The sequence below is a fragment of the Numida meleagris genome, chromosome 1, assembly GCF_002078875.1.
Source record: "Numida meleagris isolate 19003 breed g44 Domestic line chromosome 1, NumMel1.0, whole genome shotgun sequence".
Lineage (NCBI taxonomy): Eukaryota > Metazoa > Chordata > Aves > Galliformes > Numididae > Numida > Numida meleagris.
This window is the reverse complement of record NC_034409.1, coordinates 41206140-41222647: the sequence shown is the minus strand read 5'-3', so window position 1 is coordinate 41222647 and position 16508 is coordinate 41206140. Positions and strand designations below refer to the sequence as shown.

The 16508-nt window shown below is 35.4% G+C and overlaps 1 protein-coding gene across 4 annotated transcripts in view; it reads right to left on the bottom strand.

Moving 5' to 3' along the window:
• Nucleotides 1-16508, bottom strand: part of METTL25 (methyltransferase like 25) — a 60975-nt gene that overhangs the window by 34065 nt on the left and 10402 nt on the right. For 3 of the 4 annotated variants that reach the window (XR_002434686.1, XM_021385298.1, XM_021385297.1), the window contains exons 3-5: nucleotides 14856-14956; nucleotides 9615-10244; nucleotides 6856-7000 (exon numbers count right to left, since the gene is read on the bottom strand). Coding sequence is in view for 3 of the 4 variants with exons in the window: in XM_021385298.1 (XP_021240973.1) it covers nucleotides 6856-7000; nucleotides 9615-10244; nucleotides 14856-14956 (876 nt within the window). In the remaining variant the exon portion in view is untranslated. The remainder of the gene's footprint in view (nucleotides 1-6855; nucleotides 7001-9614; nucleotides 10245-14855; nucleotides 14957-16508) is intronic. The other variant, XM_021385299.1, reaches the window with a different exon arrangement.

The window sequence follows — 16508 nt, the reverse complement described above, 5'->3', positions numbered from 1 at the left end:
CTACAATCCAAATAGGAATGTAATCTTGCTTCCAAACTTTTATAGCTTTAGTAATTCTTCTGCGCTCAGTATGATTAGGCTTTTTGCACTTGATCACAATAACAGTCATTATAAAAAAGTGAAAGGTTTTCTTCTCAGCTATGTCATTTATATTATGTTCTCAATACACTTTCTCCATTTCAAAGCATAAAATTGTTAGGGTATTATTCTGAATCTCCTTGAAAGAGCACAAAGAACTTAACTGTGTTCTGTACAGTGACAGAAGGAAAAAAGGTTATTAACAGATAACTTTCTCAGGACGCTAGTATAATAGGCACAGACAAACAAGATGTTTTTCTTTCAAGGGTTGTAAAAGTAAAAAGTAATTCCATATGTTCTTTTGATAATAATTGTATAGATCTTATTTTTCTTTACTTTTAATCTCAAATCTCTTTAACCTTTTGCAGATACCTGTATGCGTACAGAACTTAGTAGTAGATAGTCCATAAAACTAATCGAAGATCTGTTGAAACACTCTGAAACATAACTCAAGTTTTAGTTCTTCCACAGCGCTCAGTGAAATAGCAGTATCTCAGTCTACTTCCAAGGCTTTGAAGAAAGGAAAGAAACTACCTAAAATGACTTTTTCCTTTTGTGGGAAAGACTAGAACTTCCTTTGATAAAGATTTCACAGTTCCCTGAGCTCATACTTTTCCTAAAAATCACATTACTAAAAGGGATTTCTCTGGAGAAAAAAAACAAGTATTCCTCCACTTCAGAAAATAGAATCAGTTGTCTTCTAAATAATTTTCAGAACCCAAACATATGGTATGCTTTAGTTATTGCATATTACAGTAATCTTTGCTTTCTCAATTATAATCTCCTACTGTGCACACACACTCTAAATTGCAAGAGTGAGATAGTTTCAGAATTTAATATTTTTTATGCATTTACTCATGAAAAATTCCCTTGTAACTGAAATACATAATGCTGTCATTTAATGTCTATAAAGCTTACCTACTTAACATTTTCTCAAGTTTCATATATTTTTCATGACCAATTTTGATAGAAAACACCTGGGTTTTAGTCACTAGTTAGGTCTGTCACAAATTCATGGAAGGTGCCTCATGCAGCAATAGCTAAAGATGCCTTGGAAAGGAAATCAAGCTCTTTGATCTTTTGCTTGGGAAAGTTTTCCTGTGTAGCCATGGTATCAGTGATAGCTATTTTAAGACACGGGATATGGAATATCTTTGAAAATATAGCTAGGCAACATATAAATCATCTGCACTCTAATACTTCTAAAACAGTGACTAATCTTTCCATATTTCAGTGGAATGGAGTAATACTATGTTTGCGTATGGAATCCTTTAGAAAATTCAGTTTTGAAGTTTCTCTCTGCTGACTCCAGCTTATTCAAAGCCACTGCAGTTTTCACAAATCTGATAAAATGTTGCACATGAATTGCAACAACCCTTTGCATCCCTCTCAGATCCCTTAATTATGTTCATTAGCTTCTAAAAACTAACATGTAATGAAAGCTTACATGTACCTAACTTGAGAGTTAGAGACTAAGTCTTCTGCAAACAGTTTGTTGACTTCATCCAGAATACCCTGCAGATAAACTCCCCTTCATGTTTTCCTGAAGAGCTCCAGAATTCCTCTGCCTAGCATTAGTCTTTTCCTTCCCACAGCAGTGATCTGCTGCTGGAAATTCTTACAAAAGCTGGAGTTTACAATTTGCCGTACTCAGGCTAATTTCAGAAAGGGGTTCTGATCAGTCTGCTGTCACTGAAGTTATATCTATGTTTTATCTTGTATTACGAAATGCTTATTTATATGCAGCTATTTAGCTGTTCATGTGTTATTTTCTCAAAACAGAGGATATCAAATGAAGAATTTCAGTGCTCTCTAGATTGGCAGTGATGTGTTTCAGAGTATGCATGGTAGAAGGGAGAGAATTAGAACAAAGAAACACATCAGTTCTTTTGTAAGGAAAGTACAGTCTTAAGTAGAAAAACCCCAAAATCACAATTACCATTGTTAAGGAATAATCATAGTCCATGTCCCAGAACCATGCTAGCTGAATGTAGGATAAAACAGCTCCCCAAAATCCCAAGAACAGCTCCTGAACAGAGGCAGAGAGGTTTTCTTTTCAATCAAAAAATCACTGGCAGACTGTATTTTTCCATACAAACCTGCCCTATATAAATCAGTTTATGTGAAAAGTCTCTAGAAAAATCCTTCCTATTCTTCTGTAATTGACTATCAGATGCAGTAGTAGTGAAGAAAAAACCCAAAGGAATCCATTATAGTAATGGCAAAGTGCATTTAATCCATAGAAGAATCTCTGCACAAACAGCCAATTCTCCTTAAAGAAAGTCAAACTAAAACTACTTATAATTTTCCAACAGCTGTCATAATATTCCTTATTAACTGAAGTTATATTGTATTTGATATGACTTATAACATCAGTGTAATTTAAAGACAACTGTCTCTAAAGTCACTGGCTTTTTTTTTTTTTTAATCGAACATAATTTTGAGATTACACGGCACCTCTTGGTTGTTGTAGTTACTAACAAATGAAAACAAAGGCTATCCTGTTCTTAAGAGTTCAAAGTTATTTCCAGCATAACTGGAATTGATTTATTGCAAAAAGAAAAATCCAGATGAATTTAGTTTATTTGTAGATATTTAGAAGGATATACTATATGTCAGCTGCGAGATCCAACTATGTGACTATGGCATCCACTTTTTATCCAATTTGCTCCCAAAGTATTCACACCAGGACCAACGGCACACTGAATTGAGCAATTTTACAGTACCTTTACTATTTTTAGAATGTAAGATTAATGTAAGCTATTAGACCTCAGCTCCTCAGAAAAAAAACAACCTTCCAATATCCAACGTGAAGCAATAGCCTGCCAAAACTAGCTTATTAATATTTTCTCGATATTTTGTCAACTCAAAATCTCAGACTTATAAAAGCTATGTTAGGCATTGAAACAGGTAAATTTTCTTCCCGTGAGTATCAGTTAATCCCATTTAATAAAAAGAGAAAAAACAATTTTTCACTGGCCTCTAACAAAACTGACTTTGGTATTAAATAAAACACAACTGCCAAGCAACATACCGCCCAGTTTTTTCAAGTTATGGCAACTGTCAGTCCACAGCAGCTTTTGTGTGGGCTGGCACATCTGCTTTAACTAGGCTTACAAGAACAACCATCTGCAGTTACGTTAAAGAAAAGGAAGCAGCAAAGATGAAAAATGTGCTACTTTGGTGGTGGCAGGGATAAGTGTTTTCTCTGGTGCAGAACAAGACAGGCAGAGGTTTGAGATGGACGCTCTCAACTTTCTTTAGAGAAAGCACATCAAGAAGATAATAAGCTCTTGAACCAGGCAAAAGTTTAATATAAATATAAAATCAAGCACTTACATATCTGAAACAGACAATCCTCAAAGCTAGTAAGTCAAGATAAAACAAGTGTAAAATGATTTATAACAGAATTTCCCACTGTGTCCTCACAGACAAACCCTTGCATACTGGACTGATTTCAAACAACTGTGACTTCCTCTGTTCCAGTAAATTCTGCACAATTAATTTGGTCTGCTTCTTAGGAAGTTCTTCTGTCTGTCACCACAGTGACCTAGTTCTAAGTCTGCATCCTAATACTCTCCACATAAGGCCTGCATTAGCTTCCCTGTCAGTATTAGTGGAAGTGAAGCACTACCTACAGTACAGGGACCACACAAGCAATCTGGAAATACACAAGTCCAAGAGACCAGATGGGATGCGTGTCAGGAGCTGAGGGAACTTGTTGATGTCAAAAGAAGGCCACACTATCATCTTTGAACAGGCACATCCATCAAGGGAGGTTCCTGATGATGGGAAAAAGGCAAACATCACACTCAGTCTAACTTCAGTTCTCAGGAAGATTATGGAACAAATCTTCTTGGAAGCCACATCCAGAAGAACAAGGAGAATGAGAACAGTTGAGGGCTCAACATGAATCAGCAGTGTGCCCTGTCAGCCAAAAAAGCAAACTGCATTTTAGGCTGAATTAAACAGCACAGCAAGATGGTCAAAAGAGGTCATTCTCCTCCTAGATTTAGGATTGGTAAATTTGCTAACGATTCCAGCAGGTGGACTGTAAGGTGGGTAGAAAACTGACAGTATCTGGGTGCTCACCAATGTAATCCACAGGTTCAGAGCCACGATTATTTGCTCTCTTTAGCACTTGTACAACTATCTAGAGCTTCTTTGGGCTCTCCAGACCCTTACTGCAATGACCTTAGTTGGGACTAAGGGGCAGCGGAGAATATGAAGGAGGATCTAACTGCAGTGTTAACCTACCTAATGGAAAGGAAGAGAAAAGGTTAAACCAGACTTCTGGAGGTGTGCAGTGAAAGGACATAATGCACTTAAGCTGAGAACTTCAGAAAAAAAAAACAACTTGGTGGTAAGGATGGTCAAACACTGGAATGGGCTGCCGAATCACTGTCTTTGGAAATACATTCAAAGAATAACTACACAAGGCCCTGAACAGGCTGATCTAAGCTGCACTTGACTTGTGTGGCTATTTGGACAAGATGACTTCCAGAGGCCACTTCCAGTTTAAATTATTTCATCACAATTCAATGATTTTGGAAGCAGTACTAAACTCTCAGGAAGCTTCAAGAAGGATTAGTTTACTTTTTGTACAGAGTGAATTGTTGAATCTGGATCTGATTCATTATTGGAGTCAATGAAAATCCACAATGCTTTGCCAGTTTGCAAGCTAACTGTAGGAAGTGTAGGCACAAGCACTAATTCAAGTCTTAATTATTTTCCATTTTCCTTTTGAAGAACTTTTGGCTCTTAGATTCTGTAGGTCCTTGTACCATTACCCCTCCACTGCACATTCATCCACAAATCATATAATAGATGTCCGCTCCAGGCAAATATGGCAACAACATTTTAGTAATGGTAACAGTAATAGTAAAAAAAAAAAACATTTTTTTGAACGTTACTTGAACTTCCACATTCTTTCCCCCAAAAAGAATACTGTAATTTCCTTTTACTTTGCATGAAGAGTTCTTTAAGAGTAATTTGCATCCACCAAGTAGAGAAAAATCAAACAGCTAGAAATTCCAACACACAGTTTGATTTCATTTCCATAAAACTACATGCACATCTGTTTCTTTGAACTTAGAATGGGCTATCACATCTGATGCTTTGCTGGTGTCTGAGTACCAATATTTAGTAAAGCCTTACGTAATGGTCTGGAAAAAGTAATCATCCAAGAACTAGAGCAGGAAGCTGTATCCTCTTTGCAATAACAAGAAACAACCAAATGTCTGAGACACACAAACTTAATTATGAGTGGCTAAAAAGTTCATCACTTTTTAAAATTTAATGTAAAATAATTGTGGGGTTTTTTTTTCACTAATTGTGTTTCTAGAATTCAAATACAGCAAAATCTTTTTTTTTTCCTGGTAATTTGAAGCATTGTGAAATACTTGAAATCAATAAAGTCCAAAAACTTTCAAAACTGCAGCAGATCCATACTGAGCAACATACGTAAAAAGATTACTAAAACAAGAAACAGCTAGCATGTGTTGTGGTCAACTCAGAGCTACGCCTTAGCTGGCTGAGCAGACAACTGTTACAGAACAGCAGCTGAGCTCCTCCTGCCTTTCTGTCCATGGAGTTCCCCGAGACAGATGAAATAAACTTTGCCAATCCACCTTTTTCCCAAATTTGGTTGATATGCTTATCAGTTTCATCTTCAGCACATGGTCATTTAGACAGCTCAGCTACATTACACTTGTTTGCTCAGAAAAGCCAGCTACTTAATGCTTTTCATTACGCATTAAAAACAAATGAGCTAAACAGAAATGAAGATGTGAATGCATTTGTAAATCTGGACACTGCTTGAAATAGGCACAAAAGATGCTGTAGAGAATCCTAGAGAGCTTTGGATATTGAAGTAGAAAGTGACATGACAGGATTTTGCCATAGTTTAAATTCTTTCTTATTATTTTATACTAGAACACTTTTGAGTTGATACGCAGGAGGTATTAAATCAAACAGAAAACAGTACTTCTGTTAGCAATGACTCCAACACTGTTGATTGTTAAACAGCAGACAACAGCATGAGCTCTCCATGCTAAAACAACTAATCCAGCAGTTCCTTCTACTACAGCAGGCATTCACTACATTTGTGCAAAGATAGTCTGTAACCTTCTGTTGTTTGAAGGCTATACAGAAAGGCAAAGAATTTAGTTTTCAACTAAAGATACCAGTTTTCTATTAGAAATAATAATAACAAAAAATTTGAAGGAAAATTTCCCTGTGGTGTGAATCCCTGAATAATTTTCAGCTTGTCTCTCCAAGAAAAGCTATTAAATGTGCTGTTCCATAATATTCTAAGATGGCAGAGCCCCAGAGCACAGCGCTCAGATGAATGTTTTTCAGAGTACATTACAAGGACTTAATTCTGCTTATAGTTGTACATGTACAACTCAACATAAATGGATGCTGCATGCAGACAGCCAAAGGCAAAGTCTGCTACGAAACATTTCAAAAGGATGAAAACATTGGCCAAAAAAGTCTACACATTTTATGAGTGAAGTAATGGAATAAAACCAGCTGTATTCATAACCACATTAAAACATTCTGCATTAATGTCCCTGATTTCAGTAAGAATATTAGCAATATTGGCATAACAGGAAAGCTACAGGGCATCCAGGAGTGAATGACCCACGTAATGTAATTAAAATAAGTACTAAATAAGCCATTGGAAAGGAACAAACATCAGGAGGTTATTAATTAAAAGGTATAATATTCTCAGTGTGCAAACTGGCAGCCACAAGTTGAGCTCAGAATAATTACCTTCTTGGTTTTCATACTGTTCTGACAACAGATGGTAGCAGCAGCCTACACTGCAAACTGCTTTGATTTCGGGCTTGGCAGTAAAAATTCGTAGTGTGTTTGCAGCAAGGTCACCACATGTATGCAGACCCACCATTATACAGTCCTAAGAAGAAAAAAAAAATTGTAATATAAAGTATCTCCCTGTGCAACTGAAAGAGCATGAATAACAAGAACAAAATCCAAAACCCAAACATATTGCAAAGGGCTATTCATTGGTGAGGTTTAAACATACAACTCCATGACGGCTCCAGGTATTCTGTTCCAGAATCTTTCTAGGCATAATAAAGGCACTCCAGTTCTAAGAAAACACAGTGTATGTCCTTTATGAGGAACCAGACTGCTCAGCATTTTGTTCATCAACGGAGCTCTGTATCTCTATACATTAACTTCAAGAGGAAGCAAAAGCTCAGGACTGTGAACAGCAGCCGGTTTAACTGCATTGGAGGAAACATCTGCATGACGACTGGACACCAGCCATTTTCTCCTAGCTTTCCTGTCATAATTTTTACTACCACTGCTACTTCCTTTTCTAACTTCAGATTGACTACCGTAACACAGACAGTTGGACCAATCTATGGCATTTCTGCTACTCTGAATTGCTGAAAACAAAACCACTTCCTAAATAAAAACTTAACTTAAAGAGCAGGCCCTTCTTCATCTGCTTTGTTACTTCCAGAACTGCAGCTATACTGTAGTTCTATGGCGTGCCTACCACAGTAGATTCAACAACAGATCAGCACTTTCATTCCTAAAATAAAGAACTTCAGATACTCCGTTCTTTTGTCCATTTGGCTTTTTCCTCAGTTTACCATTTCTCTCTATTTCTCCATCCAAATCACCCCTCTTCTCACTGTTCAGAACAAGATTTTTCCCTTCCAGCACTGGGCTATGTGGTAAACATAGTGCTTATTGCTTCGAATTCCAGCCTTATTTTTTAAACATAATCAACAAATAATTAGCCAACGTTCAGTCATGGGACTTCTCTGATTCTATGCACACATCTATTTTTTCTGTTCCGAATTACTTTGTATCTGTATAGTACACATTTGTGTGAAACTGTACAAACTCCCTTTTCTTCCTGTTCTTTTTTCTTCTTTACTGTGTGCTACTTCTCCATGATTGCCCTCTCCTTGTCTTAGCATCCACAATTTTTCAGTGGCAAAAGTTCTGTTCCAGTTCAGCTGAAGTCTGGAGGCTAACGGAAGATACGCATTTGCAAAAGCAGCATTTAAAACGCTGCATTAAAGTCAGAGAGATTATTTCAGGGGAAAGTGAGTGGAAGATGACTACCGCATGCCATCCGTTCCATATCCAGGAAATACACTACAGTGCTGGAAACCTCTGAACAATATGAGCGTGATCTGCCTGGGTCAGGCACACTTCTGAACCATCCTCAACTTCACTGAGGTTGCCTGGGTGTAACTGAAAACGCTTTCTGGATCGTTGGTGTCAGTAAAATTTGCATCTCACCATTAGTCCTGGGCTACAAACAAGCACACATTTCTATCCCCACATTTCATCAGCAATTCAAATAAATTTCAGGACCTACTGTATAAATCAGTAAATACTAATTTTACCCATTCCACTTTTTTTCCCCCAGTTTAGGAAAAACTGAGAAAAAAACACAATTTATGGTTAAAATAATAAAAGAAAACGTTTGTAAGACTATCTGCAAAAATATTTTAAAGCCATTTAAATGATTGCATATTTTAAAGTATTTTAATTACACACATTCATCACACATAGCGTGCAGTTTGGTTATTTCTATTTTTTTTTAACCGCAATACAGTTTTTACTTTTTTACAGTAAAGTTTTTTTAAAGACAGGCAGTGATGTAGGATTTCTTCTGCCTTTTATATAATAAAAAAAACATACTAAGAGGATACAAAATCCAACTGTGCAAACGTAAATGCAGATGCTTTACCTACTGTTTAAAGGAAAGTAAAGAACAACAGTAACTAACACAAACATGTAGTCCTAAACTAGAAATGAAATACACATTAGAATATATTAGCTCAGTTTCTACTGAGTGCATGCAAGTTTTCATCTTTCCATAAAAGACTGACTATATCTACTCAATCACCATATGTTAGCTCAGGCACAGTAACAGCTTCTAGACTTGCGTCACTGTCTTTGGGCAGCTGAGTTTGGACTTGCATGAGCAGACACAGATCCTGCCAGCTAGCAGATTACTAAGTAAAGTAACTTGGAATGGCCAAAATATAAAAACATTATTTAAATATAAGGTTCATTATAAACTCCTTATGTTGAGTATTATACACAGTAAATTATTTCACGTCTTCAAAGTTTTACTGAAATTATAAAAATATAAAACTTTAAAACTAAGAAACTTCAGGAAAATTGAAATTCCAGTGCTTAAGAAATTTGCCTCCCTCGTAAATAAAAAACTCATTTTATAACAGTTAGATGTTACCCATAACCACAACAGTAAAATAACCGAATATGCTAATATGTATACTGTTAATTTTGACATTTGATTATTATCTGCTCTATAAATTCTAAAGGCTGCTTTACATACTCAAAATAATACTAAGGCATATATTAAAATAGAAAAACAATCTCTGTTACACATACTAGTGTAAAGTAGCTGGGTCAGAGTATTCATTCACATAGGTACACACATCAAACATTACGGATATATGAAAACAACCATATAAAGACAATGGAGAATATATTCCAAATATGAGTGACATAACCTCTAAATCTGTTATGATGTCACCAAGTTCCGTTTCCGCGCTGATGTAGGAGGTCAATGGAAAATAAAGGTTTGATTCACTTGACTTGCTCACTTTAGCCTTGATAAAAGCCATTTTTCTTTGTCTCTTTTCCTCTTCACAGATTTCCCCATAGTTACTCTGGGACGAAGAAAATACTTCTGCAGCATCAGCAGGCAGAACACTGAGAAGAGCAAGAGCCTCTTCAGAAAGTTTGCTCTCATCTGATTGTGCCTGAGCAAAATTGATTTCAGTTTGTTTGCTGGTCTCAGATATAGATACTTCTGTGAAAACACAAGAAGGAACTAAGTCTTGGGTAGTCCCTTGGTCTTGACTTTGAAGACTGCTGTTATTATTTAAGGGTTTTTCACTGATGGCTTTGCATTTAATTTCATTCTTCACTGGCCTGTCATTTGCCTTTTCCAACCCCTGGGTTTCAGAATTGGCTCTTGCTCGACTCTGATAAGCTTTCCAGTGTTTCTTCAATTTCCTGTTCCTTTCATGAGCACCGTTAGTATTGGTTTTTGATGAATCAATTCCATAAACTTTTAAGTTATATTGCATAGACAAAAATGAACTCAGGTAGCCCTTTCCAGAACCTATATCAATCACCTAGATAATAGAGAAAAAGAGAAAAAAAAGAAGAAAAAAAAAGTACTATATTAATATGCAATAAGACACATTTCAATCAAATACAAACTATTTCCTTAAAAAACTAAGCATGGATTTCATAATTACTTTATCAGTTATCCCTCCTACTATACTTAAGTTTGCTTTCCGGTGCACCGACTTCAGAAACAGAATAAAGTCAAAACTGATTTCCTTTAGAAAACAGATAATGCAATGCTTATGCACTGCACATGTCCCAACTCTTTTGAAAAATACTTTCAGTATGTATTTTGACATAGAACTTCCTTCTGTTAAAGAAAAAACAGTAAATCACCAACTCTACTACCTGCCCCTGCCAAATGGGGTTAAAATACTGAGTTAGGAAAGGAAGTGTTCATATTAAGTTTAGGCACTTAGGAGTCTACTAAACTAAGTATACAGAAAAAAGCATCTTCAGATTCAATGTTTAACACAATCAATTCAGACGTGACCTAAAGACGTGCCATATTAATACTGCCTCTTATGTCAGAACACTTATTTATACTTGTTTCTTTTTTTGTGAAAATAATCCATACAAATCTGTGTAACAGAAGGATGGTTTTGTAATAAAACAAAGGGCCTGATATGTCACATGTGCTTTCCATTGCCTGTTCTGGAGGAAGGTGTGAATAGGAATGGTAACTAGCTGAAAGTTTAGTTTCTTTCATAGCTGATAGCATGTGATACTTCAATTGACTGACATAATGCAGGAAGGAAAACGCTACACAGGGTAATAGCAGAAACAAGGGCAGCCCGAGAGCTTTAGTTATATAATCGCAGCTTTATATCATGTGTGCTTTAATTTATAATAAACACATACATATAAGAGAACAGTTTACAAAAAAAAAGGCAGTGACGTTTCTCTAAGGGAAGGAAATCATAACATTCACTTCTGTTCAGATATGAACCAAAAATTATGTTGAATAGATACAATGACTTTGCCTGTAGATGTCCCTGAAAAAGATTGGGAATACTTTTTATGTATTGTTCTTGGTTTGTTGAACATTCATAAGGAAGTTTAGATTGACTTGTGTAAGTCTAAATGCCAGAATATACTACATGCATCCATCTCAAACACAACTGCATACTTTTTAACTAGGTAGGAATACGCAGTACAGAAATATTGTAACAGAAATGAAAAAAACTACTATTTATTCTAAAAATGTTAAAGATTTGTACAGCCATGGAATTAGGAAGAAAAAATCAAACAAATGCCACTGAAGACTATGAAACAATGAAGAATACATACCATTACGTAAAAATTCTCTACTTAGGCTATAAATACTTTTCTCATCTGCATTCTCCATATAATATTACTGCATGTTTGCTTGTCTAGGTACACGAGAATCCTCAAATTTCTTGAGTGAAATTAGTACAGGAGAGGATTTAGTGAAAGAGAGTTGATATAATCTAAGCATACATGTTGAAAACGTCATTGTTACATTAATCACCAGTATTCTCCCAGATTATTTGAAAGTGAAGAAAAGTGCCCAAGGTGTAATTCTATTTATGTAACAGATGTTATTATTATGTAGAATGTGCACATCTCCACTTCTACAAGGTATTTGAACTACTTCTGTGAAGTCAGTATTTGGACAGAGAATTACTGAATACTCCTGACTCATACATGTGATCTCTAGTGGCTGTAAAGACAAACTGCTGTTTCTGTAAGATTTTTGCAGCTGTTTACAAGTGAAAAGAATCACAGAATAGTTTGTGTTGGAATGGACCTTAACGATCATCCAAGCACCCTGCCATAGGCAGAGAATAGACCAATAGACCAGGTTGCTCAAAACCTCATCCAAGCTGGTCCTGAACACTTCCTGGGATAGGGCATCTATTCTCAGGAAAAAGTAACACATTGTTTAATTAGCACTGCGAGATTAGCTCTGAAACAAGAGGGAGTTTTGACTAAAAATGTGATGATCTTGTGCTAAACAAAGAGATTGCATTAAATTAATCCTTGCTTTACCTTCTCTTGATGACATAAGGAAAGGTAATCAGTAATCCATAGCAGATCTGCCAAGCATGAACATTTAAAATGAAATTTCCATGATACAGTGAACTCCAAATGTCCTGTCCATAGTGAGCTGGGTACTATGTTTAAACACACTTCTGGGCAGCACACAATCAAGAACTCCATTTCCATACGCCTTCCAACATTTCCCAGCACCAAATCACAAATGTAATGGATGCTGAATGCAGAATTATATTATACTTGCAACTCTTGTTGGACACGCTGCAATTTCCAAGGAAAACTTTCACAAATACATTAAAGAAAACAAATGTGCAATTAAGTAAAGAAGAATTACCACTGGCATCTTTTCATAGTTTAATCAAGAACTTCTTTCTAAAAAGTTCCACTTGATTCCATGGATGCATTCCACACAATGATAAAGAGGGGCAGTAAACAACTGAAAAAAAACTTTAATTAATTTGCTCTAATGTTTTAATTCAAATCATTAATCTCAAAGTGATTACAGTAGTAATAGAATTTTTGCTTTCATTTTCATTTTTACTATTTATCGTCGTATATTGTAAAATACCACAAGAGGACAATATGCTCTACAGCCCATTATACATCATGGTATGGAGGTGAAATGGAGGGCATTTTTCAATCCGTCAGTGATCTGTAATATCTGAAAGAAACACCCTGAGGACACGTGCTATTGTAAAACATGTGTTGTGTTTTCATAGCTCTAGCTTTTTTAATTAAATGCTATATACATTTTGTTTTGCCGAGTAGGACAGAAAAAAAAAATCAATAAGGAAAACACTCTCCTAAAACTTTACAATTCTTATATTGTTTTAAGTTGAAAGGTAACCAAAACAATAGAAGTTGCTTTTTAATAACTGAGAAGGAGGCTTTTCTGTTTTTTTCTTTTTTAACATGTACTGGAAAGCTCTTTTCATATATTAGGGATTTGTAACTTTGAACAAATAAATTCTCTCACAGTATATGACTAAAACGGAAAAAAGTTAATATAAAGCAGTCGGCATTTCATATTCAGAGATATATTGCAACCATACTTTTTATTAAATGCTACATTTTTTTCAAAAAATAAACAGAAAATAATCCTAAAGATACGCCAAGTCATCTGATAAAAGTGTATAATCACAGGCTGAAATTGTAGCGTATCGACAGATACTTAATAATTATTAGTAACCAGCTACATCGAGACTTAGGTGAGGTCATTAAGGTGGCTCTACTTTTTCACTCCGTGATTATGGCTTTTTCTTTCCTCTCACTCATGAATCTCATGGGAAGTATTTAAAATCAAAATGAAAATGCTATATGAAACACCACCAATTCATCTTCCAGCAAATGCAGAGAACACTTAGTATTGCATTATGTGCAAACCACACTTTTCTAAAACTTTTTCTGTACATGAAAGTCTTCAACGCTTGAACAACTGACACTTGCCTGAAGCAAAAGGTAAGCAAGTCAAAAATTTGCTAACAAATAGAAGAATTTACTTTTGTGCATCTGTTACTACTGCATTTTCACCCTTTATAGAGTGCTTCCACTTTACGGTTGTTCAGGGCATCCGCATTTGTCACTGTGGCTGGCTCCTGAAGGAGCTACTGGAGAGATTGTGTTCCATCTCTGAAAGACTGCAGATGCTCACAGATTGCGACTCATCCAGTAATATTTGGCCTTAGTTGCAGTTCTCTGTTTACTTGAGATTCCCAGTTGTAATGAGGAGATTGCCTAGAACTTTGCCCTCTGCAGCTGCTCCTTACAAAACAGACAAGTCAGAGTTCAGAGTTTTGACCTTCAGTTTCTAAGGACACTGGAGATCTGACCCAAACCTATGAAGAATACTTCATCAGAACATATCGTTTACATTATCTAAAATAAACTCAGTCTGAGCAAATAACATGTGTCTAACACATACAATGTGAAATATGGTCCTGAAAAAAGTCAAGTGTTGTGATGCTCATGTTTCGCCAAGAGGCCCATAAGTAAACATCTACAAGGTTTTCATGCAACAGCAACTCCGTGAACTATGCAATCCTAATGACATTAAGAAAAGGGTAAGTTACAATTGCATTTTGAAAGAGAAATACTGCAATTCTTCACCATCCAAGGATGAACTTGCCACCCTATGTACATGCTTTCAAAATTCCTCAGATTATCTGCATTTTTCCCTATGTGGTACTCCTGTGTGTCTCATGGGTGAAGACTGAAGTTTTGCTCTCCTACTGATGCTTATAGTAAACTGCCAGCAATAGAAGACAGTAACTGAAACAAGGCAGTGTCTGTGCATAGCAAAAAGCAGTGCAATTTTTAGATGATCAATATATAGAGGATGAAAATAGTTGGTTTTTTTTTTTTTTTTTTTTTTTTGAGTCATAAAATGACCATGGCTCTCTAAATGTCAGTTCCTTGAGAACAATCCATTTACAAACAAAACTGTCCGTCAGCTTGGCCTTAAAGGCTTTTCTTTAGCTATAGTTTATAAAAAAAAATTAGAGCAGCAGAGGAAAAATATCAGAATATGGTATTTGAACAGAATAAAGAGAATAATTTGGAAGCGACACATTAGCATACATTAAGAAATGCTTTCTTACCTGCTTTAAACCACAGTACTTTGCTATTTTGTCTACCAGCTCTGACATTGCTTGTACTTCATGTGATTTCTTATTATTCATAAACTCATCAGTTTTGATACCTGTATCAAATTAAGAAAATATATACATATTGACACAATCTATAATAATAACATCTATGATCAATTAGAATAATTTCCAGCTTAAAAGTATGCCTTAATATTTTTTATACTTTAAGGGCAGTAATTTTTAATTAAACATCCACTAAGTAATTACAAGACTAAAGTCTGAATTACAGATAAATTAAAAAATTCAACACACTTTAAAATGTAGTACTTTTAAAGTAGATTTTTTTAAAACTGTAAGTTTCTAACGACTGACCAGATACTAGACACAAGCTATTACCAAGAAAATGACTTTCTTTTACTTTTTCACTAGAAAAGATTTATTTTTATGTCATTTATCATACTTATCTTTAAATATATGAAATATAAAGGCAAGGACAATTAACAATCACACAGTGTTGTTTGTTAACTCTCCAGATTTGTTCACAGTGGCAAGTGGGAGATACCTCAAACAAAAGTTATGACAATGCTGGTGAAATTTAAAGGAAGATGCAATTTTTCCCCCTTTATTTTTTCTATGGATAGATTACAGAACTGATATATATTTTCAGAAGACAATGACTCAGAATGTGTTCATGAGATGATATCAACCTCTACCACCAGTTTATATCTCTACATCCCTCCAACTAAAGAGTAGCTCCGCAGCAGCTCCCTTGTGAGAAACCTTATGAGTTAAATTGATGGCAATTTTCATAAATCTGGGTAAGGGTAGAAGAAAGAGGACTGCTACTGGTGAGCATGCTCTCTGAAAACAAAGCAGATTAAAATTTTCCCCTTTTCTACTTTTTGCACAGAATGTGTTCATCTGTCCAAAATCTGATCATTAGGCAAAATCTATTTTCATTCCTTGATCAGACCATGCTGGGAACAGAGCCAGGAGTATTACTTATTTAAAAGAGAGTGGGGAATTGCACTAAGCTCATGAGAAACCTAATGTTTTCTCTATTTCTTGAAATCCCACAGGATCTCTCTATTTCTCAAACATCTGTTTTTTTTTTTGTTGTTTTTTTTTTTAATAATAAACTGCTATGACAATTAAAAATCCAACAACTGACAAAAGAAAATAACAGCCTAAAATATTTTTCAACAAAACAAACAAAAAAAAGAACAGAAACAACTGTTCTGCTAAAGTGTTCACTATGGATTCTCATTAGCTTTAAAACGCTGAAGAGCCCTGTGGCCTCCCAAAAACTCTTAATTTGTAACTATTTCAAATGAAAAAAAAATAGAAAAAAAAGAGACCTTTTTCATTTATCTCTGAGCATTTTGATGTGTGGATAAGCTCATTAAAAAAAAAAGAAGAAGAAGGGGAAAATGAAGAAATGGATATAACATTTTTTTAAAGGAATAAGAGATTTGTTTGTCTGGTCTCCAAAGCAGCACCTTCACTCTAAGCTATCATCAATCACATATCATACCTTCTATCCTTTGCTATAATACAAGATCAAACGACTGACAGTAGAATGTCAACACTCCACAGTAGAATTTCAAATAGTACTTAAGTCAAAGTATTTCAAGCGCTGGGGGTAAATCCAGAAACAAGACCCAA